This window comes from Periophthalmus magnuspinnatus, chromosome 8, assembly GCF_009829125.3.
Source record: "Periophthalmus magnuspinnatus isolate fPerMag1 chromosome 8, fPerMag1.2.pri, whole genome shotgun sequence".
Taxonomy (NCBI): domain Eukaryota; kingdom Metazoa; phylum Chordata; class Actinopteri; order Gobiiformes; family Gobiidae; genus Periophthalmus; species Periophthalmus magnuspinnatus.
In genome coordinates, this window is record NC_047133.1 from 27,034,641 (window position 1) to 27,058,312 (window position 23,672).

Genomic DNA, 23,672 nt, shown 5'->3' on the forward strand with positions numbered 1-23,672 from the left:
GAGGAGGCCTTCAGACTTCTCATCATGTCTGAAGTAAAAGCGACCCCATCACAGCAGTTACCAAAAAGGTCTGCTCTGCAATCACATAGGAGCGTCTGACTACAGCAGCATGGACATACAGGCTTTCAGTTCACTTCAACTACAATCACTACAGGAAAGATTTGTAGGGTTTATGTAACATTTGTGTCACGATTGCCTCGGAGCCAGGTCACAATTCATGCAGTTACTATTTATATATTGCCTTTAAGAGGTGTCTTAAGTCACGCTGTGATTGGTTAAACTGAAGTAATCATATTGAGACTGACCAAGAGGAGAAAGTGATGGGGAAAAGTGTTTAAGCATACAGCTGCTTTTAACAGAGAAGCACTGAAATACAATATAACTATATACCAAAAATGTGCATTGTCACAGGAATGAGGTCATTAGATTTTTTATCACAATAATGGCCAGCCTTGATTTTAGAATTGGGAGGAAACAGTTTCTTCTTGATCCATGCACAAATTGTTAATTAGATCCCAAAGACTTTTACGCCTCCACATTATCAAATCAAAGTCTATTGATGTTGGTTGATGAAGAATGATCACTTATAAATGATTAACTTTATTAATAAGTTATTGATTTGAAAAACAGTGTATTAATTGCACCTGTCTTCTGATATCTGAGCAGAATTGTTACCATTTATGTCAGCGATCTGTTTCACTGAAGCAATTTCCGGCATAAAACATATAGACACCCTGACCAAAAATCACAACACACTATAGTGACCTAAAAATGTCCTCAAAGCAACAACTAACCGGTAGAGACAGAAGCACAGGGGAGATGGAGAGGGAGGGAGAGAGCGAGAGAGACAGAATGAGAGAGAAAAAGAGAGAGAGAAGTAGACGGAGAAGGACAGAGAGATTCAGAGAGAGAAAGAGGGAGGGGGGACATTATCGACACACAGCACTGTTTGGTAAGACTAGTGCGTAGCCTGTCGCAGCAGGATGTGTGTGACAGAGACAGAGGACGCTTGCAGAATATATCACATTTGCATACGTTATGTTTTATGTGCGTTTTGCATGGAGGCACCAGGCTCTTCTGCTGTCGGCACGATTAGAAGCCTGCATAAACATGAAAGAAAAAACAAAGAGATTAAACTGTATTGGTGAGGTTTTTGTTTTTTTTTTAGCCCGTAGAGGCCATATTTCAGCACTGGAAACAACATGGCGTGTATACATTTTTTATTTTGAACAAATAAATGGAAAAAAAAAATCTTACTGAACATTGAACACCATTTCAGATAAAACCAGCTTTGCATTTCCACTGGGGTCAAAAGTCACATGCACACTACACACACTTCACCTTGCCTCTCCTATGGGATCTTAAAGGCAGTCACGCTCTCTTTCTCGCTCTCTGTCTCTCTAGCTCTTTCTCTCTCTGTGAGTTCAAACTGTGTATCTGGGATGGAGGCGTTACCATGACGACAAATATTCGGGCTCCTCCTCATTTACATATTCAAGTGTGACACCATAGTTGAATTACAGCTGGAAATTGAACAGTCCAATCAATAAGAGTGGCTGGGAGGAAGAAGGGAGGAGAGAAAAGAGCCAAAAAAGAGGAGGTGTGGGGCATGATGCAACAGCACATCTTGTATGTATATATATATGTATATGTGTATGTGCTGTCTTAGTTGGAACCTTAATTTTATAGTCCCTCAGGTTAAAAGGGACCTCAAATGGATTGGCTGTTGTCAGGTGGCGTCAGGGTTATAAAAAACGCAGGATGACATTGAGTATATAGTACAACTAACATTTGTAAAATATATAAAATTACTATAACTTGAATAATGCTTTGAATTCCACGGTATAAATGTGTATATAAGCGTAACCCTATAATGTAAAGCCCTTTAGTTTTGCACTTTTGAATTTAGCATCCTTTTAATCCAGCAAATATGGTTGGTTTACAGTAAATCACATTTTTAAATAAAGCACATAGTAAAAGTAAGAGTAGTAAAAAAATAATTATCTAATCTGAAACAACAACACCTGTCTTCTAGTGGTCAATGCTGATAATTTATAATGAACAATTAGCATAGGACTAGGAATATAAAATGTGTATAAAATGTGTATGAATATACAGTAAAGATGGGAGAAGAACTTGTGCCATATGATCTCACGAGATAAAACTGACACATGATGGGAAATGAACATTATTTTGTGATTTTTTTCCCATGCGTTTACATTTGACTTGAACAAAAAAAGTGTTAAACTCTGGTGAGATACGTTTTCAGAAGCCATAGTTCTAAAAGCCATTCAACCATGACAGCAAAAATATAAAATCAATACAAAATTATGACACCAAAATTGTCAACTGAACTGCACTATACTGCATTAACTGCATTGTAAATCTCATCCTGTCTCCTTCTAAAGAACTCAAATGCATGTATTGTCTTATCTTGTGTAAAAAAAAGTCTCATCCCATTCCTAATATATAAAAAGACAATATAAACAACTACAGTCAATACACCTAAATGCTTAACATTCTTATATAACATATATGGGTCAGTTCTAAAAGTGATCTCCTGTATTTAGCGCTTGTGCATCACGTGTGCTCCTTTGACCGACCGCGCTCACAGGAGACGCAGTACCCGTGGCCCAGTTTCTCAAAGGCACTCCGCTCTTCTCCTCTGCTGCATGTCACGAAGGCTACGCACTGTCTTACCCCATCGGAGCGCAGCTGGCAAAGTCATACATCAATCTGGGTTTTACACTGATGAGCGGGTTAGGTAAGAGGGGGACAAAGTGAATGGCACCGCTACGTTATGCAGAGCAGTAACTTTTCATAAAGGCAGGCGCAAAAGAGGTTTTAGCATCGCACAAGATGTTTACATAGACAGAATGGGGAGGCTGCTGACTTCACTGTTTGAATGTGGCTATGGGCGAATGCAAAGACACTATGGAGATGAACCGTTTGCTAATCTCAGTGATAAAGAGGGGAGAGCGAATTTGGCGCATTGGCGTAATGGAAAAGACTGATCGAGGACGGGACCATTATCAGCATTATTGGTGACAGCCCCTAGTGGTCACAGGGACGGCCAAGGAGAGGAGGCGTGAGAGGAGAAAGAGGGGGAGAGAGGAGAAAGAGAGACAAAGAGGAAAAAGAGGGAAAGTGAGAGTGAAAATGGGAGTGAGAAGGAAACAGACAGACAGAGAGAAGAGAGGGAAGGAGGAGAGAGAAAAGAGAGAGAGAAGAAGAGGATGCGGACAGAGAGGAGAGAAAAAGAGAGAGGAGGGAGAGAAAGAGAGGAAAACAGAGAAGGAGGGGAAGAGGGTAGAGGCGAGAGAAAGAGAGAGAGGACGGAGAGAAAGAGAGGAGAAGAGAAAGGGAGAGGGGAGAGGAAGGAGAGGGAGGAGAGAGAGAAGAAAAGAGAGACAGAAAGAGGGAGGAGAGAGGGAGTGTGGGGAGAGGAAAAAGAGGAGATATGCGAGACGAGGCTGGAGGAATCACTGAGGGGGAAAATGGGCGATGGGGGGGTGCAGTAATGGCCCAAGACACAGCTGGCTGCAGACACACAAGGACGGAGAGAGTGAGAAGCAGACAGTGGGGGTATACCAAGGGTAAAAATAGATGAGAGACAAGAGAGCCATGTCATCAGCACAACGCACACAATATTCTTTTTTACATTCACTCTACAAGAAATGTTCAAGCTTTACCTTACTTCACTTCAAATGATCTGTTTCTTAGTAGTATCTTTATTTTTATTATTGCCAGATGTTCCTTATGAAACTGAAATTATGCAGATTGTGGACTGAAAAAAATGACTAGGCTGCAGTAAGGGTGGGTGATATGGTAAAAATAAAGTAAATAATTAGTTTTCCTCATATTAATCAGTCTTTTTGATTCATTTTTTATTTTTATTACTTTTTTTATATTCAAAATAAAACTGGGCTTCAGTATTGCTTTCATGAACATTAACAAAACGTACTTTTTAACAATACCATTTCCAATATACTGTCTTGAATGTGCTCCAATCCACATGCTTTTACTGACAGAGAATTGGCTGTAGAGCCCTCAATTAAATGTACAGTATGTAACTTTCCGGAGGTGGTACGTCACCTGCGTAATTTCATGGGAATTAAAAGTTAAAACCATCAGAACATTCTCCATCTACATTTTATGCCATACTCTGAATGATCATACCAAAGGAACAATGTTTCCATGGAAACAAGCAGGGGGCCATCCTCCAGGCCAAAAGAGTCAGATTTGTGGAGAAGCAAGCCTGGATACATGCTTTTCAGTTTGTCAGCGCAATAAAGACAATGAACTGAAAAAGCTCTATTTTTGAATAAAAAGTTACAAACTGTAGCTTGAAATACCCCCAACCATATAATTAGACAAAAATCAATTAATAGCCAAGCCCTATTTTTCTGCCCAGTTCTTTGTTTTTCTTTTTAACAGCATATAGTTCATAGACCTTTTTGTTGATAAGACAGTATAATATGAGGAATGGAGGAAGACTTTCAGCAAATTACTGCAGTTGGGACTTGAACTCACAACACTGTGATTATATCTCGGCCTGGTACTAGGCAGTGAACATTATTGCATCAAAGAATGCATAGTCCTATCAAAAGACATCTCTTCAACACTTTTCCATTCCTAAATCAAGTCTAACACCGAGCATTCAGCACCTAGGCCCGCTAACCTTCACAAATTCACAATGACGTTCAAGACACTTCAGGTATATGGGCGTGTCTGCAAAAGAAAAATGCCATCATGCGTCACCTCCAAAGTTAGAACACAGGGGAAAATAAGGTGCAATTGAGTGAAGCAGTGAAAAAGACTGGTGTGAGAACCAACAGATACGTGCTATAGATGGAGAGGAGAGGAGCTGTGGCACTGGATGTTGACAGCGTAAAATGACGGAGAAGCATTTATTAATGAAAATAAAACTGGGAAGAGAATGATATGAATGAAAGCGTAGAGACAGATATGCTGAACGGTGAAGAGCTGGGGGTCAAGATAAGCGCTGGGTGGAAGGTCATTGTAGCTGAAACTGTAGCTAATAAACAAAGTCAGTTATTTAACATTTCATTTTAAGAATCTTATTCTTAGAAATATTCAAGTGTTTATTCAAAGTAAACTTATTAGCATGCATTTTAGGGTGGCTGCAACCTGGTCATGACCCATCTTAATCTACGCTAACATTCTAAATTCTGATCCAAACAAAAGCTACAGGCTACCAACATTTTTACTTGATAGTTAACCTTAACCTTAAAGGGGCTGTCAGCATTTTTAAAGTAAAATGTGTTTTGCCCCAGTAGAGATATCTTACAAAAACAGCTCTTAGGGTCAAAATGAGACCACTGTGCGCTGTCTACATGTGACTATAAAGGGTTTACCCTCTGTGAACTAGAAGGCGTGCTGTTAGTATGTGAATTATTGTTTGTATTACCACAGCAACTCTGGCCAATGAAAGCTGTAATATGTGCTTAGAAGCTCATCACAGGGAACAACTGGTATGCTTAGAAGAGTGGGATAACGTTTGACTGTTAAAAATGGGGAAAACAGACAAAAAAGGTACAACGTCTTTAACTTTACTCGTACACTATTAAACGCCACTCGACTCGGGCAAGTACATTCAAATGCTTCGAGACAAATATCCAGTGTAAGTGTGTGTGACTCACCCAGATCTCATTACAGATCTGGCCATACACATCCTGCACCCCTCTCCTATCCATCCTTCACCTCAACCCCTCGCTTGTCTCATCCATCTGTCTCTCTCGCTTCGGCTGCCTCCTTCCTAATCTTTTTAGTATGCATTGCTCTGTTGCCGTGGCTTCAGGTAAGTAGTTGCTTAAGCACGATTTGAGTGTGCACGTGAGTTTTGGTCAGAAAGCATTTTATGATTAGATAAATGGTCATTTTGGTTTGTGTGTGCAGGGAGTATGTACAGCATGATTATAGGCAGGCGTGTAAAATCTCAACCTTCTCTCAACCTTGTCTTCATCTATCAAAATAATTGCAATGATTTAGAGCATCAGTCTTCACCTCGTCTAGGACAGATATATTTTTGTGTGTCTATAGGTTATAATCTCTGATACCATGGTAACAGTTTGGTCAGTCAATAGGCATCAGATTGAGAGGCCATTAGCACCTGCCTCATGCTTTCTCTGCCCGACAGCATTCTCAATTAGCCTGATCAGGGCCGCCTGCCTGCTCCTCTCTTGGGTGGTTGAAACGTGGCTATCTTCTGGATCATATACCAACATCAAGTTCATTTCTGACCTCCATGATTAGATTTATGTTTGCTGATTCCTGAAGATGGTTTGCTTGACTTGTGCAGGGCCAATTTTATTTTATTTTTTTTTACAAGGCCAGCCAAATATCAAACATAACCAAGGTGTTTGGCCTTTCATGGATATAAAAATCTCTGCAATGCTGCAACCTCTTCCTCTTTGAGCCAGAGAGAAGAGTGGAGGAAAGCAAACACAGATAAGACAAATCAACAGAAAGAACATGGGATAGAAAAACAGAGAGATACTGAGCTCCAAAACAAAAATAGCGATGGAGGACGAGAAAGAGTATGAAAACAAACATGCTGGAAGGCTATTACGTATCACACTGAATCCTACTTTGACTCTGTTTACCATCCACATACCACTACGCACTGTTAAAGCCACGCCTCCTTCTATCACCATGGCAACACTCCACCAGCTTAGGCCATGTGGCAGCAACATGCCCACTGCGCTCTGGTTTTTGGCAAAGTTGTCTGAGTCCAGTTTTACGTCATACCATTCATTTAATTCACTGATGGCGAGGCTGGATCCGTGCTTGATTACGATGGAAGAACATTTTACAAGAAGGACAGTGACGCTATCCAGCAACAGAATCAGGGTAAGGTATAGAGCAAAGACATTAGGGACCGAAAGTGACAAGTGCTTATCAAAGGACAGTTATAAAATATTTGTAATAATATTAATAGCAGGATAATGGTATCTTTTGAACATATTTTGAGTATGTCTTCCACCTAGCAAGATTAGGTATGGCCTTCATGTGCTAGTGTTTCCATTTTACTCTAATCCCACGTCACATCACCAAGACTCCAGCTGTGTCGCTGTCATGGCAACACCAAAATATTAACATCAAGTTAGAAAAGTGTCAGGATAGAAAACAAGTGTCATCCTTTGAGAATGCGATGTCTTTCATTGTCAGTGCTGTATCCATGTGTGATGTCTGCCTATTATATCAGCAACATCCTTTTCGACAAGGTTCTCGCTGTCTTTCTTTTCTTACACCATTACGCAACTCCAACAGCTGCTCAAATGGAAGCTTGGTTGGTTGAAAACCTTTAAATGTGCTCATGAAAATTGGTTATTAAGTTGCTACTGACACAACGTGGTTAATTGTAGCAATTGGATTGTTAATATTAATCATTTGGAAGGTTTAGTTTCAGATAACATTCCTGAAACAAAACAATATGCAGATTGAACATATAATCTATGCTGTAAAGAAGTCATGTCACCATACCAATTTTCAGTTACCCTAATGTTAAATCAATGAAGCTTTTAAGATGCTAAATGCTTAATTTACATTCATTCAAGTAAACTTACTCAATGTATTTATCACTATTGATCTGACAGTTGGGTTGTTCCACCACTATTTACTTCACATTTTATATTGTTTTAGTTAATATGACATTTTGAACACTGGTGCAAAAACATGGCAGATTTTTGCCATGTTTTTGCACCTGAAGCTCTATAAGGTATGAAGTGATATTTTTGCACTCAAGTCTGTCATGTCAAGACTAACTATAATACTATATATAGCACATAAACTTGTATGTATGAGGCTACAAAGAGGCTTTGATGTAGTCACTCAACCTTCTCAAATGGGTGGAAATGATTGAAAACTCAGAGGACAAAATATCCACTTGCTGCCTAGTGTCTATAGTACCACTTTCATTAGAGAGTTTTAGGATACATTTTCCCAGTGCTCAAAAACAAAATGATTTGAGTGAAGGCGATTTATTGAGACGTGTTGGACGTTTTGCAGCTGCTGAGTGAAAACCCTGATCATGCATTTCTCCAGCACCTGCTCCACTGTGTCATCTCTGTGTGGGCTGATAACTCCTACCTGTGTGTTGATTCACTTCTGAAGCAGATGTGTGACTTCTAGGTACCGATAATACAACACCAACAAGTCTATTGCTAGCAAGCTGCAAAAAACATGCCACCAAAAACATTAGCCCTCAGGTGAAATAAAAAACTGGCTGTGTATCAAATGTTCTAAGAATGACACAGTTTTTTAAGAAGAGTATGTATTTAAAATAGCCTCACTATTTGGAAAGTTAAGTTAAGATACAGTTAATCCGTATATGCCTTATGTTAATGCCTTATATTCATCATATTCTTTCCTCTAAAGCAAAAGACGAAGTTTTTGAATATATTTTGCTATCTTTTGCTATGGATCAGACCTGGACGACCGAGGGTTCACACAGACTTCTCTGTATTGTATTTAAATGCATTACTGCAACTCTATGGGTGATAAACTGGCAGAGACCATTTAAAATTAGCTCACTAGCACAATGTGGTAAATAAAATGAAAAGGCTTAAAGACTATTGCATTTCCTACACCTAATTTTGCAATGCTTGTGGTTAAAAAATATAAACAACTGGGGGATATATTTAGTAAGATCGACTTGATATGATATGACTTTTCAACCATGTTATAACGATATTCCCTTGCTATATGCTTACTCGAAGTTAGGACTCTCATGATAATTACTATATTGACTTACCATTCTATACATGATGGACGGAACAATACTTTTTAGAGATCAGTATTTAATGTGGGTACTATTCTTTGCACTACTGAGAGATGTTTTATTATTATCTATTGCAATACAATAAGATTTGAGGATTGACTCGATAACTTGTATGACTTTGTATATACAAACTAACTACTAAATTAATTTTTAAAGTGCTATTTATTTTGTTGCAGCTCATACATTTGAACATTTTTGAATCTCGTTTTTTGGGGATAATCCTGCTTTAGGGTAATTGTGCCAGTGGTATAAATGTGTTTCATTTACTGTCTATATTTATTTCAACAATATATCGCACTTCCAAATTTCATTTTCGTGTCAAATTATCGTGACTTACTCAGAGTTGCTCTGTATTTACTTACGATTATTCAAAATAGATCAGACTACAAGTCATGCATGTAGGCTTCAGAAATGTCATGTAGCCATTTTCCATCAAAATGAAGGGCATAAATGAAATTATCTGTTGCTACAGTGAAATTTCAAGAAAAGGCAGGGCTTCTCAGTTCTGTCGTTTTGTATAGGAAGTCACTGGACCTGTTTCTATTATAAAGTTGTTTTAAATTAACAATTTGGTTTACAATGAACCATATGTAAAATACTGGTCTACTTGCATTATAGCTTAATATTAAATTGCCAAAAAAGCAAAAAAAAATTAAAAAATTGGGCAGTTTGTAATATCATATAAAACTTTAACGGATAATTGGTATAGACTGGATAGTGATATAATGTTAATGATCATAAAAGAAACATCTGTAAAAAGAGGTACAAAGTGATCAGAAAACAACTGAAGGACAAATACAAAATGTGAGAGAGAGACATGAAGGACAGAGGATGGAGTGCATAGAGCTGAACCAACGCCAGATCCTTTTAATGAGCAAAGTGCTGCACCCGACACCTCACACCTAATTATGCACACACACACACGCACACACACGCACTCGGAGGAACCCTATTTTTGCCTCCCCACTCTGCAGCATCCCACCATCCAGCACTAAGCACTCCCTCCAGATCAAACAAGCAGAGCGCACCAACCAGAATACAGATGAGCATCACTCTCTCTCCACCCCTTTCTCTCTCATCACAACCTCTGTCTACTCTTCCCTGCAGTAACCCCTCGGTTCTATCGTGTCTTCTGCTGTTACATAGAGGGGCTGAAAAAACATATAGCACTGACACTACACCGGCTTGGCTAGATGCCCCTAAAACAAAAATATATTACCTGTGATAGCTCTGCCTCAAACGCACGCACACATTCGATGAGATACAGCGTGTAATAAGATCTAGGTTAGTAATCTTGCCTTAGCATTCACTGGAACAGCGTGTACCCGCCAAGACTGCATTCACTGTTCAATGGAAGAGGGGAGGACAGAGGCAGTATTATGAAAATACGGATATGGAGAGAGGATATTGCATTTTTACATGTTTATGAACATGTGGACTGATGTGAGACCAAGCTTATTCTAACTATGTTTCTTCATGTGTGGGACTGGTATGAAAGATGGACACTGAAAAGATGTTGAAAAAGGAAAGTGCCTGTCTCTACAGAGTGTCATTTTTCATCTACACATGTGTTTGCAGTGTTATACAATAGCATGGCCTTCGTTCTATATAAACACTTTTATATAACAGAAATATTACATCACCTATTACTGCTAACACAAGACTGTGTCTGTGTGCAACAAGATCAATATACAAACCATTATCGCTCAAGATCTCAGAATATTTCACGGAGGAACATGGTCTAGTCACCCATCTGCCCACTGGGCCACGAAAATACATAAATAAATAAATACATAATGTTTATTTGCAGAAATGCATCTCAGGTGAAGCATCAGCTCGCTAATTGGTCTAACTCCCTTGTTCAAAATAATCAAGATGACACCGAAGGCTACTATCATAGACTGTATAAAGAAGTGGACTAAGTGAGTGTGACATCACCCATAACGTTCGGCTCCAGTCAAATGAAGCTCTGCGAGGCTAGCAGTCACGGGGCGAGTTTGGAGCCAGGCTCCATATTTGGAATTCCAACTATGAGTTACAGACACAATAGTGAAATAAAAATACCAAGATCATGTAGAGCAGGGTGATACGAACATTTTAAGACCAAAATAATGAGCCTAACAGCAGCATTTACAGAGAAAAGGACGACAGTTTTCTAATGAAAAGTGAATTGGAGCCAAAGTCGATGGAGCTGGAAGTGCAGCTCATGATCACTTCCTGTTTGGAACGTGGGTTAGCTGGTTAGCTCTGTCCAATTATATATACAGTCTATAGCTAGTAGACATTTGTTTAAGTTTTGCTCCCAAATCAATTTAAAATGATCAGGTAAACTTTAAATACTAAGGATTAGTGGAATAAGTAGTAAACTAGCATCTTTCTTCTTATTTTTATTGCCTTTCAGATAAAATGTACGCTGCCCCACCTATAGAAGAAATCTATTTGATATCCACAGCGTCCAGACTCACTCATACAAAGAGGTGTCTGGCTGTACCAGGCTAGCAAATTATAGCCTAAATTAGATCAATAGGTATGGTGACCACAGATGTGAAAAGTACACACAGATGTACACACAGATGCACTATTTGCCCCATTTTGATGTGACATGGGTACAACAGATGCCATCTATACCAATTATACAGGCTTTGGACTGATACAGTCATGTGACAATTTGTAATTATCTAATGAATAGTTGGGTTGAAACATAAAGTTACATATGTGCAAATACATAAAATACAGTTACAGGACCAATATTTACTGTAGTACTTGCAGATTCCTGTAGTGTACATGCAGTTTGTTGATATAATATCAACCTCCCACTCTGAGTCATAGGTTAGACGCCTGTCTTCATTAGGGGCTATGGGTTTGTCATGTGCAGTGCTGCTGTGGTCCGCTGGCTCCCTACAGCCCTGCTTGTGCCTATGACACTTCTCCTTAATGAGGGCCAAACATCTTCAGCCCTTCTCTTTCTCCTCTTCTGTCTGAGTAATCACCTCACACACTAAAAACATCCTTTGGGGCAGTTAAATGCGCACTTAGAACAAACACAACCAATAAAGACACTATCAATAGGAGACCATATGTTACTCTATAAAAAACCTCAAAAAATGTAGTAGCGTTTACTGACCTCTCTTACGGCTTTCAGGATGAGTGGAAATGGAGGGGAAGCAGAGGGGAGTTTCACCTTTGATTTCACAGCTCTGGGTTGCCCTTTGCTGACCATAACACACCTACACACACAGACACACACACCCATCTCCGCCAACCATAATACTCAGCCTTCTTTCATTGTGTTGCATCATACAGAAAAACAAACTGTCCTGAATGAAGGAACTGGAAACCTAACACATATGACTAGTGAGCTTATGTGCATTTTTGTAACAGCTATTGTATATTCCAAACTCATTTCCCATGCTATACCTTGCCATGCTGTGCCAGACCAATCAACTGCCACTGGACTTATCTGTTCCTTGCGACGTAAATGTTTCCTTATTCAAAGATACACAATTCGACTGTCAGCTAAAATAACTATCCATGCAACCCCATTTATTCTGGTCAGATATTTTTATATTGTAAATTTTGTGTGGTGTTGACTGGAGTGCAGCTGTTTACATGTTGATGTTCGTCATGTTGCTACATCGCTACACACGATCAGCGCCTGGTCCTCCATTCATACCCTCTTCCTCGTCTTATCACACCCCCTCTCCCTCAATAGTGCACCCTTTATTAGTCTGTGCCTTCATTGGTGCTATCTTTACACATAGACACACCATGTTCTGTATCTCACCCCTGTTTTTTCTCCCTGACACTTCGCTTACACCCTTATCTATTCAGTTGTACCCCTCCTACTCTGTTGCACTGGCTCCCCTCACAGTCTGTCTCCTCCTTCGAGTCTCTCTCTCCCTCTCTCTCACTCCCTCTTTCTCTCCCTCTCTGGGTGATTGAGGATGTTGGTAGCATCCGTTTCAGTCAGCAGTGACACTGCAGTCTCGTTGATCTTTAAATGGCACTGCTCGAATACATATGTACATACTAAACACATTAAACTAAATTACACTTGGAAGCATTGTACAGTCACTCTAACACTACTCACAGACTGGCGATGCTCAATTCAAAAGAAACACTAAAGTAATGTCAAATTTTCTCAACACACAAACCAAGACAGGCTGATTCATACACGTTATATAATTTTGAAGAATTTTGAATTTGAATGACATTCCTACTTGCCTTCATGCAACCACAAAGTAAACAGCATGCTACGACACTGTTTCCCTTTATAGCACTACGCAGTAAAACACATGATTTCAAATTCTCAGCACAGCACCTAAAGCACAAATCAAATAAGCTAAATACAGAGATTTTGTTAACAAACCATCTTTCATTTATTTACCATGTCTTTCCCATGCAGTTGTCACATGTTTATTATTGTAGATAGATATGCAGTAGTTGTGGCAGGTGTTGCGTATTTGGACTTTTAAGCATGTGGGAATGTAATAAATGTTGAAAATCCCATGCCGTCCTGTTTTGAGCACGCAAGCATACAATCTGGACACACGCCCCCTTTCCTACCCTACCACTCTTACTCCACATGTCTTACTTACTAGCGAGTAAGAAAGTGAAATTACCTGCGTTTGACGCGATCCTCAGTGCTGTAGTCCCTCTGACCCCCCCTGTGGATTGGCTGGAGAGTGCGTCCCGGGCTCTGGAGCTGACTTAGCGGAGAAGCTCAACCCTTGTACCCTGCGATGCTGAAAATGGCACCAGTATTCCCTGTCAGCAGCAGCCTGGCGCTCTCTCTCTCTCCTCTTCCCTCCCTCGGCCAATGCTGCTGCCTCTGCTGCTCTAGCTCTCTCCTCCGCTCCTCAGCCTGTCTTCTGCCATGTTGAGTGCACGCCGGGTGAGGGGTGGGCTGCGTATGGGGGAAAGGGGGGAAAGGAGGGAAAGGAGGGAAAGGAAGGGGGGTGAGGGGGTGCAAGGAGGGACTCAGGGGAATAAGAAAGCAATTAGATGACAGCCCCTCTTCCTTCCAGTCCGGGAATGTATAACGGAATTAGCTGGGAGAGAGGGCACCGAGTGGGCACTGAGGGGGGAAAGGGGAGCGGAGAAATGCCGGGGTGCTTCGTCCTACCGCCTCTGCTGCACTGTCAGGTAATATTAGTGTAAGGATCTGTCAAAAACAGTAAAAAACCCTAAAAACACAAAATTGAAAAGAGCGTAGTTATACTACATTTAAATGAATTATGTAACAAGACACACATTTTAACATAAATACCAACAGCAACACCAAAAAGCTTATACTTATAGATATTAGTGCATTATTGTGAGTTTAACGAGCTGGGATTAATAGAATATCTCTAAACCAGACCTTGACCTACCATTCTTGCTGCTGCATGAATAGTCTGCATTCTGAGCAATACGACTAAACATTATAATATACTCAAAGATTCTGTGTTTTTATACATTATAATTTCACTCCCGGCTCAGAAGTGTCCTTGTGCAGTCTAGCGGCCTGTCTGCCGGGGTGGCTGTGAGAGAGGCAGCAGATGGGGGTGGTGCTGGACTCGAGTGATTGCCATTGCCACGGCTCTGTGTGTATGTATGAGGTTATTTATCACATTGTGGGGACTTAAATCTCTATATACAATCAATTCATGGGGACCTGCCTCACTTATGGAAACAAGAATCAGGTCCCCATGACGTAAACCCTTTCATTATTAGATTGGCATGATTTAAAGTTAAGTTATGGATTAAAGAGTTATGATTAGGGTTTAGGTTAAGGTGTAGGCAAGCAGTGGCTATGATTAAGGTCAGGATCAGTCTCCGAGAATTGAATGTACGTCAATGTAATGTCCTCAAGTCACATGGAAACCTGACTGTGTGTGTGGAGGAGAGAGTGATTGGTAAAGCACTGATGGGAGGAGTGCATGTGTTGTGGGACCACCTGCTCTTACCTCTTTCCCTCTCTCACTGTCTCTCTCTCTGTCCCTCCCTCTCTCTTCTTCTCTCTCTTCATCCCTCCTTCTCTTTCTCTGTCTCTGGAGAGAGACGGGGAGAGAGAGGGCAAACAGCAGCTTCAAAGCTCCTCTCGTCTCAGGTTTGCTCCCCCTCCCTCCTCTCTGAGTGGGTGGTGGGGAAGGGCATGTGTGTCTGGGAATTGTGTGTGCGTGTGTGTGAGTGTGTGTGTGCACACCACGGCAAAAACTGAACCAGCTATTTCTGATGTGCAGCCTCTCATGCATGTTTTGGGGGTTTTGTGTGTACAGTCAATGGGAACATAGCCTAATATTATAGCTAATGACACTGCAGTCTAATAATACATGTTAAAGATTTCTGCAGTTGCCTCAAATCTACATACTAAAACATGTTATGTTCCAGATAGTTAACAAATAATACTAATTTCATCAGAGCCATAACAAAAATGGCTTATAACTCCAAGAATGAAAGCATAAAATGAGTAAAGGATAAGTCTAGCTTGTGTCTGTAGGGATGAGCTGTCTGAGGCTGCCGCGGTGTGTGTCGTACAAGGAGATATGTCCGCAAGTGTGTCAGTGATGTGCTATGAATGAAAATAAGGAGTAAGAGGAGGGAGGGGAGGAGGGAGGAGGAGGAAAGAGGGGGAGGGCTCTACTTCTCCTCCCACTGTCTCCCTTTGAGCCACATCCGCGGATCTTGCATCCTAACATCAATAATCACCATCTTTCCACCTTCCTTTTACTTGTCACAATAGGGCACATTGGTCATTCTGGATCTGGCTGCGTGCATCTGAGGGTGATTCATTGAGTGTACAAGCGGTGCCGAAATCCTCTCCTCCCCATCGCGCATAAACATGCCTCGCGCAATTACATTGCCGACCCGCGATGGCTCCTGGCACGGCACCACACACAAAAAGGACAAACGAAAGAAAAGAGCAGAGCACGACATCTTCACACTTTGAAAACGAATCCACTGGCAATCACGGCAGACGCGCGCACACGCTGGTTCAAGGGCGATTGATTTGGGGTTTAATTTCTCTCCGTGAGGTTTTGCACACTAAAGGATGTGCCTCAGTCTGACCTTGACGACAAACGGGGGGAGTTTTGTCTCTGCCGCCAGCCTCCAGGGCATTCACAGCAGCACGTAAAAAGGTTAAAAAATCAAACAGAGCTAGCATCTTCACCTGGGCTTTCAGTAATACATGCTTATGATCTGTTTTCTAATTATAGCTAAAGTAAAAATAGTACAAGATTCAGCTCAGGTGGAAAAATAGTCATTAAATAATTTATGAGTTTTCCCCTGCACATTTAAGACTTGATGTTGCTCTCTGCTTTGAAAGAAATTAAAGAATTTATATAATTATAATTTGGATGAACAATGGAAAAAATGCATAAAACACAATATCAATACACACATGATGATTTGTATGCGTCAGGGAGCCAGGGGACAGCCAGATCCAAAAAGGACTTATGTGCTCTATTGTGAAATTATATTTATATTTATCTGTAATGTGATTTTATCTCTCTTATTCATTAAAACACTAATTACTTTTTGTAAAAACTGAGCTTTACAACCAAATCTGCCTTGCCATGAGTCTAAATTAACATGGTTAGCAGCAGAAAGCCCCAGTGTCTTGTTTATGGGACTTGAAATATCATGAATTGGTTCATAATTTTCAATACTAAACTAAAATCTTAAATTTACCAACATGATACGGTATGATCCGCTTGAAAACATACAATCGGTATAACTTCTACCACTGCTATAGCGATTAGCAAGCCCTGATTTGGAGCGCTTCGCCTGTTGTGGATGGGTTAATCGTTGCAGGGAGCGATACTTGCAGGGATGGTTTGTTTGATCAATGAGGATCTGAGTGAAGCGTGAGTTTGCCTGCAGCTCTCACATCAAGCGAGGTGGACATGGGTTACAAACAGCTTTCAAGTATCGTTCAGAATTATTTCTCATCTCAGCTACATCTAAGTATTAAACTCATGGGTACAAATTCAATCTTGCATGTATAGATAGCCCAAAGGTTAGCAAATCAAAATCTTGTTTATGTATGCAGCAGCGTGTTATATGAGGCTAATTATACTGGTTTAGAACGCTTGGTACAATGTTATATTCAATAGTATAAATAAAGTATAAATCTGATACTTGGACGGGGTGGAGGTGTTGGGGTCAGGGTCGACTTCACACACACACACCACACACACCTTAGATCAATAGGAGGCAGACCAGGAGGGGGACCGCTCACTGTTGCCATAGAAACGGGAGGACAGTGGTGTTGGATACTGTTACCGGGCAGGAGAGGGGTGGTCTGCTGTAGAAGATAAACAACATCAACATAGGGCGATATTTATGACATCATAATGTGACATAACTGAATTGAACACACATAAAGTTAATATTTAAACTTATCCACCTCGTGACGTCCTAAGTTCCACTCGTCAGTTTGTATTGGAGTGATTTTTATTTAGTTATGAAAGCATCAAACGTTTTCCGGCTTGTATTCTGCTAAGATATAGAGCACCGCCTAGTGTTACTCACCATGAAGTGCAACAACAAAAAGAGGCCTCTGACGCCAACTACGGTGCGTAATGATGCGTTATAGGCGACGTACACTCAACACATGTAAAGAGGCTTACACTTTAGTCTGTAACATCATTACATCTAGTCAATCAAGTGTCATTGAAGAAGACAGCAGCACGTTCTGTTGGCATGTAATCCTGAGAAAAGGTCTTTATAAAAATCTTTTTGTATAGTCCTGATCATGAGAAATATGCCACGACTTACCCGTCTCGGATAACTGGTTTATTCAGTATAGTAAATAAATACCCACATTACTACGTCCACGACCGAACCATAACTTATCCTCGTGGTTTAAAAAGAGCCAAAAATGGGAGAAAAACTAAATGGGCGTGTCTTTATTTACAACCAATAAAACGGGCGCAGCTCCTTGGATCAACTGATTGAATTTAACCCCTTTAAGGAATTAAAAAAAATACAATAATAAACATAAATTAAAAAGATTGAATAAAAATAAAAAAGAATTGTAAGGTGATGCATTGTATTTTTCTGGAAAACGTCTTTGATATAATCCCAAACGCTTGACGTGGCGTGCGCACCATCTAGTGGAGCTGTATTATAATTTCACCGTAATTGTGGCTGAAAACACTTTAATAAAAAAAAAAAATCTCTCTGCTTAAATGTGAGAAAATATATAGCAGAACCACAGCAACGTATGAAGCTGTCATGTGTAAAGTCAGGTCCCACAGAACAACATACAAACACTGTGGAGAAATAAAAGTGTTTTCAGCACCATGGACAGCAACCTAGTTTACAGAAAAATGATTGTAACACAATACCAGACAATACAAGGCTAGAAAAAAGCGAACGTTGCATGAATTACATAAGTTAAAGCTACAGAAAGACACAAATGTTGTTTTTATTGCACACTTTATTTATGTAGTAAACATATCTTCACAGTAACAATGCAGTATAGCAAAACAGAAGAAAACTTGGTGCAGTTTGGTCTTCAAATTATTTATAGATATTTACACAGAAAATAAAAACTGTTCGATTTTATGATAAAGTCTTAGCTTTCTCTTGATGTAGATTAGAATCCTGTGAGGCTAACCCAGGAAACATTCAAGTCGCATTTATCTTTCATTGCACTAGAACTGTGTCAGCTAATACACAGGAGGGCATAAGGGGGAGAAAGGTAAAAAAATAAAAATAAAATGTAAATAAAATTAAATAACAGAAAACTATAAAGTAAGAATTGCACTGACACCATTTCAGCAATACATTTAAATCAGCAGTTGTTTTATGTCCAGTATCTTAATATAAAAATAGTACCTGAAGTAAATTTTAAATAAAAAATGGAAACATGATTTTACGGAATCAATTTTAGTGGCTTATTAATAAATAGCTTAACATAAAGTATTTGTATTTTACATTGTATGAAGTGTAAAATACTACAAAAGCACAAGCTAAGTGTAATTTTTGAAATGAATCATGTGATTTCATTGTTATAGCTTAAAGAGACATTAGATTTGGGAGTTAGAAAGTAAAACATTTTGACACCAAAAATATGCCATGTAAAACCAAGAAGAGTAAACATACAAAATAAGTTCATAAGGCTAAGTGAAGGTCCTGCTGAATACAGTCAGCTGCACTTCTTACATGTGTTTGATATAATATTATGATAATGACGCCTTTAGATCAACTCATTGCTACAGCTTATCATCCATTAGCACGACCATGCACTCTCCAGTTCATTTTTGGATATGCCTTTTATATTCAACATTGAGATGCTTTATTTAAAACATGACAGAACACAGCAGTGGCTCCATTATGTGATAAACAACATTTGATAAAACAAAATACATCTGTAGCTAACAAATACAAAACTTCGGTCAGAGCAGTCTTCGGCTAACGTTTCTAAAAACACTTAGAAGCAAGGTCCACCCAGGCAGGTCTTGGAATTCACTGAATTCAGCTTGATTTAAGAAGAAGAGGGATTTTTTGGCACATTCCCAAAAATTAAAGTACCACAAATCTGGTCCATTATCCCTGTGTGGTAGGTGGCTCACTACCTGTACCCTGGACTCCTGTGGGTGGCTGTGACCTCAGCTAAGTCCTCCTCCACCACATTGATATACCCTTCTTTGTCTATGCAGCCTGCTAGGACCTGCAGGATCAGCCGAAGGCGACGGTCCAAGGCCTGTAGGTGCGGCTGGATCAGGATAGGGGACAAGCGGTCCTGTAACAGAGACTCCTCCATTAGGGCACTCAGGCGGTACTCCTCTTTGGCCAGCAGCTGAAGTCGGAGATATGTCGACTTTCGAACTCTGCAAAGGCATTAGACAGGAGAGCTTTAGGTGGCTATGTTTGGTGCAGCTTTACACTATATATGGTAGGGTTCAAAATAAAATCACTTTGATGTATTTAGAAAAAATGTATATGTAAAACTTTTGTAAAGATTTTTGAGCAGTGGTGACTTGTCAGTAGAGTGCAAGTGCACAGGACTCTCAAACTTGACCTACATAAAAATGAGTAAAGTCACTATTTTGTTTTAGGCTATATGTTTCATATATTGTGTAGAAATGAACATGTATCTGATATCTAGATATATTTTTATTATGTTAAACGTGGTTAGTGCACATTGAATGGAGTTCTGTGGGAGAGCCTGAAGTTTTGAGAAAATTTCACATCAAATACGATGCTTGTGCCCATTACTTTATATCACAGCCATGATTTCCATTGTTGGGGTGTAGGCAGGGCGCACTCAAATCTAGTGATTGGGCTTCATAAATGTCTATCAGACACCTGACCTGTCACGATTCAGCCTGCTGCTAGCTATTTCCTCCCTACCCAACTTTCCACGGGTGGTATTTGGGGAGAATTCTGTGGCTTCTCTTCAGCGGAACACTTTGCACAAAGGAGCACACTAGGCACTCTTATTTCGATTCACTATTATTAGCGACTACTGGCTAGTTATTTCTTTTGCCTAAACCCCTGGACCTGCCATTTATTCTGCTAAGATAGAGAACCTCCTCTTGCTGTAGTAATATCAGCCTTGTGAGTTCAAAATATATGGAGATATAATACACATGCAGACTTCAGCCTCTACTCTGAAAACTTTACATACACTCTTCAGCCCTTTATTTCATAACAGGGGATGAATTTAAACCCATCTCTGTACACTCTATGAACATGTAGGTTTGCCATTGCTATCGGTCAGAAGAGAACAGCGCTGTATAAAATGTATTTATAAGGGACTATGAAGTCCCTTATAAATACTTTTAACACAAGATCCCATGATGGTTTGATGGTAAGTCTAAACAATGCCCACACCAGAACTGAAATGGCAAAAAGCCTTTTGGTTATTTTTCTTCCCAAAAATGAAAAAACTGGATACACTGGTGCCACAAATGCAATTTAATAATCTGACAAACATTTACATTCACACCTGCACCTGTTCTTAATGATTTAAATGATCTTACTTAGTCATTTGTTTGGTTTGCTTTTTGTTTGTATTTTTCTGTATTTTAAACAGAAAAGGAGAGTCTGAGTGTTCTCATTAGGCTCTCCCTGTATAAATAAAGATAAATGAACATAAATGAAAAGTTTGTTGTGCTTGGCCTTGTCGTGAGCGATGGATCAGGTTGTGCTGCTGTGTAAACACTGCGTTTGGCTGTACGTTGTGCATGGTGACTGTGATCACCAAACATGGCACAAGCATAAGGCAGGCGCTTCATTGACTCGTTATTTGTATTTATTCAACATATAGATCAGCCAATAGTGACCAAAATGACAGTCTGGTCTCTGGGATTTTGCAGGTATTACGGCCTATGACATACATACATTCATATATTACATAATTATATAGGCCTATACGTACAATATAATACACAGGAATTAAAAATATACCACCAGCCACCAATGTATTTAAGCACTAAAATGAATAGTACTATTGACAACCTACCTGCAGCATTGACTGAGAGGCACCAGAATAGACACCTCATCATGGGAATGTTTTCCAAACCTTAAAAAAAACCACACAGCAACATTAATTTAGGCTATTCTTCTGTACACAGCATAGTTTAACTCATAAAACAAATATTGGGGCCAACTTACCCTCTCCCATTGTCAAGATGAATGATGAAGGTGTCATTTCCAAACTTCTCAAAGGTTTCATAGTGGTGGCGGTCCATGTTACCTGTAAGACTTGCACTTTTACATCCACATTCAAATTATCCACAAAATATTTCAAACATTATCCCAACACCTATGTATTTCAACATTGACACAATGACACCTTTCTTACCCATCAGAAAGTCAAAGATGGTCATGTCCATAACATCAAGGAGTCGTGTACCGCGATCGTACGGAGGGGTCTGCTTGACCTCATCACAATAGTCAGGGTCCACCTCCCATCTGCACATTGGCAGATATTAGGTAGGGTTAGTACACAATTACTTCTTCTAAAATACACTCATAAATACGTACTCCGCCTTCTTGCGTTTGTGATATGAGCGTCTCCATGGGTTTCTCCACGTCTTGCGTTTGGCTAAGTTCAGGTCTGGGAGGAATGCAGCCAGTGAGCCCTCAATCTGGTCTGGTTTACCGCACAGGGCGTGTTCAGTGGAGCAGTAGTAAGAGCATTCGCCATAGAAGCACACATTGTTAGCTAGAAAAATAAGAAAATCATAAATTGTTATTTATTTTTGGTATTTTTACACACAGTCTTTTAATGCAATGGACAAAGATCCATACAGTCGCCATATTTGTTTGAAAAATAATTAATTGATAATATATGTCCAAATTCTTAAGCTACATTTTAAGCATTACATGACAAGAAAGAGGTCAAATATTTTCTTCCAAATGCATGATGAAAATAGTATAATCATTTAAATATATGGATAATACTTTGTTCAAAAGTAAATGTGATTGTTGTAATTATGAGTGAAATCCTTGGATCAGTTGTGTGCCCTTACTGCCATCTTGTGGCAACAGATAAATACTGCACATTTGCAAGGCAGCAGATAGGTAGTTTGCATAGCCCACTTTCTCCATGACCTAGATCACTTTAACAAGCTGGCTTCAGCAGAATCCAGGAGAAGTGTCGATTTAACATTGAGTCCAACCCCGATGTCAGTGAGTTTATAGTCCCCCCCTCTCTCTTTTTCTCTGTTTATCTCCCCCATCTCTCTTTTTCTCTGTCGTATGTCTATCTCTCTCCCTCTCCCCCCTCACTCTCTCTCTTTCTCTGTTACTCTATCTCTCTCCCTCTTCCTCTCTCTGTATCTCTTTTTCTCTATCCCCCCCTCAGTCTCACTTTTTCTCTGTCTATCTCTCTCCCTCTTCCTCCTCTCTCTCTCGCTCTCTCTGTTCCTTTGTCTACCCCCCCTTCTCTCTCTGTCTCTCTTTTTCTCTATCTCCCCCTCTCTCTTTTTCTCTGTCTATCTCTCTCCCTCTCCCTCTTCTTCTTCTCTCTCTCTGTTTATCTCTCTGTCTCTCTCACCTGGAGAGATAAAGAACGTCCTCCACAGCTTCTTGTCACGTGTCACATCTCTGATCTCTTTGGTCATGTTGACGAGGCGTCCTGCCACTGGGGGCACTCTGCGGAAATCTAGAATTCTGAAACAGACAAATGTGAAGACAGTGTGTGAGTGTGTCGTCCGTGCCTTTATAACTCACCACAAACACAATAACGTCACCAAAACAACAAGCTTAGTAGAAGCTAAAAGTTAAATCTGTCAACTGGACAAAAAGTTGTAAGAGTGCAGATATTGTTGTTATGTTTGGCACTCAACTTTTCATCCAGTTGACAGATTAAACCTTTAGCTTTTACTATGGAACAGACCAGATGCTAGAAAAAGTGCTATATAAATGTAATGAATTATTATTATTCATATCTGTTCACTGTACTTGCTCCTATACAAAACTACACACCCTGTATACACTTTTCCCCAAATGCCACGACCTTACCCACGTTCCCGTTCACTCTGTTTTGTCTGCCTCTTTTCTCATGCTCTTATGTCAGAACACTACACCTATTCACCCCCTGTTTAGCGTGTCTCCCTATGTGTTTGCTGACCCCGTGCGGACCGAAGATAAGCCTCCCGGGAGCCATGTGCACGTACATCAGACTGTGGCCGGACCGGAGAGAGACTGAGAGAAACGTTAGCCTTCAGAGAGCTGCATTCAGGAGCGACAAAGTGCACCGTCATGCAGGGCCCACGGCGACAAAGGACCACCTGTGTGAGTGTGCTGCAGAGGATACACTGAGCCGTGGATTGTGAGGAACTGACGCAAACACAGCACCAAAGAGCAGGGGAAAACTTTGAAGCAATTAGCTGTGACAAAGTACTGTGATATGGCAAAAGAAACG

The 23,672-nt window shown here is 40.1% G+C and overlaps 2 protein-coding genes across 2 annotated transcripts in view; both read right to left on the bottom strand.

Annotated features, from left to right (window-relative positions):
• Nucleotides 1–13,475, bottom strand: part of LOC117374311 (retinoic acid-induced protein 1) — a 40,145-nt gene extending 26,670 nt beyond the window's left edge. The window contains exon 1 of the mRNA XM_033970388.2: nt 13,426–13,475. The gene's annotated coding sequence lies outside the window, so the exon portion shown is untranslated. The remainder of the gene's footprint in view (nt 1–13,425) is intronic.
• Nucleotides 13,476–18,223: 4,748 nt separating this feature from the next.
• fam20ca (FAM20C golgi associated secretory pathway kinase a) overlaps nt 18,224–23,672 on the bottom strand; it is a 29,668-nt gene continuing 24,219 nt past the window's right edge. Inside the window, exons 5-10 of the mRNA XM_033971406.2 lie at nt 22,803–22,918; nt 21,788–21,968; nt 21,606–21,715; nt 21,416–21,497; nt 21,264–21,323; nt 18,224–19,626 (exon numbers count right to left, since the gene is read on the bottom strand). Of these exons, the coding sequence (XP_033827297.1) occupies nt 19,368–19,626; nt 21,264–21,323; nt 21,416–21,497; nt 21,606–21,715; nt 21,788–21,968; nt 22,803–22,918 (808 nt within the window). The 3' untranslated portion in view covers nt 18,224–19,367. The remainder of the gene's footprint in view (nt 19,627–21,263; nt 21,324–21,415; nt 21,498–21,605; nt 21,716–21,787; nt 21,969–22,802; nt 22,919–23,672) is intronic.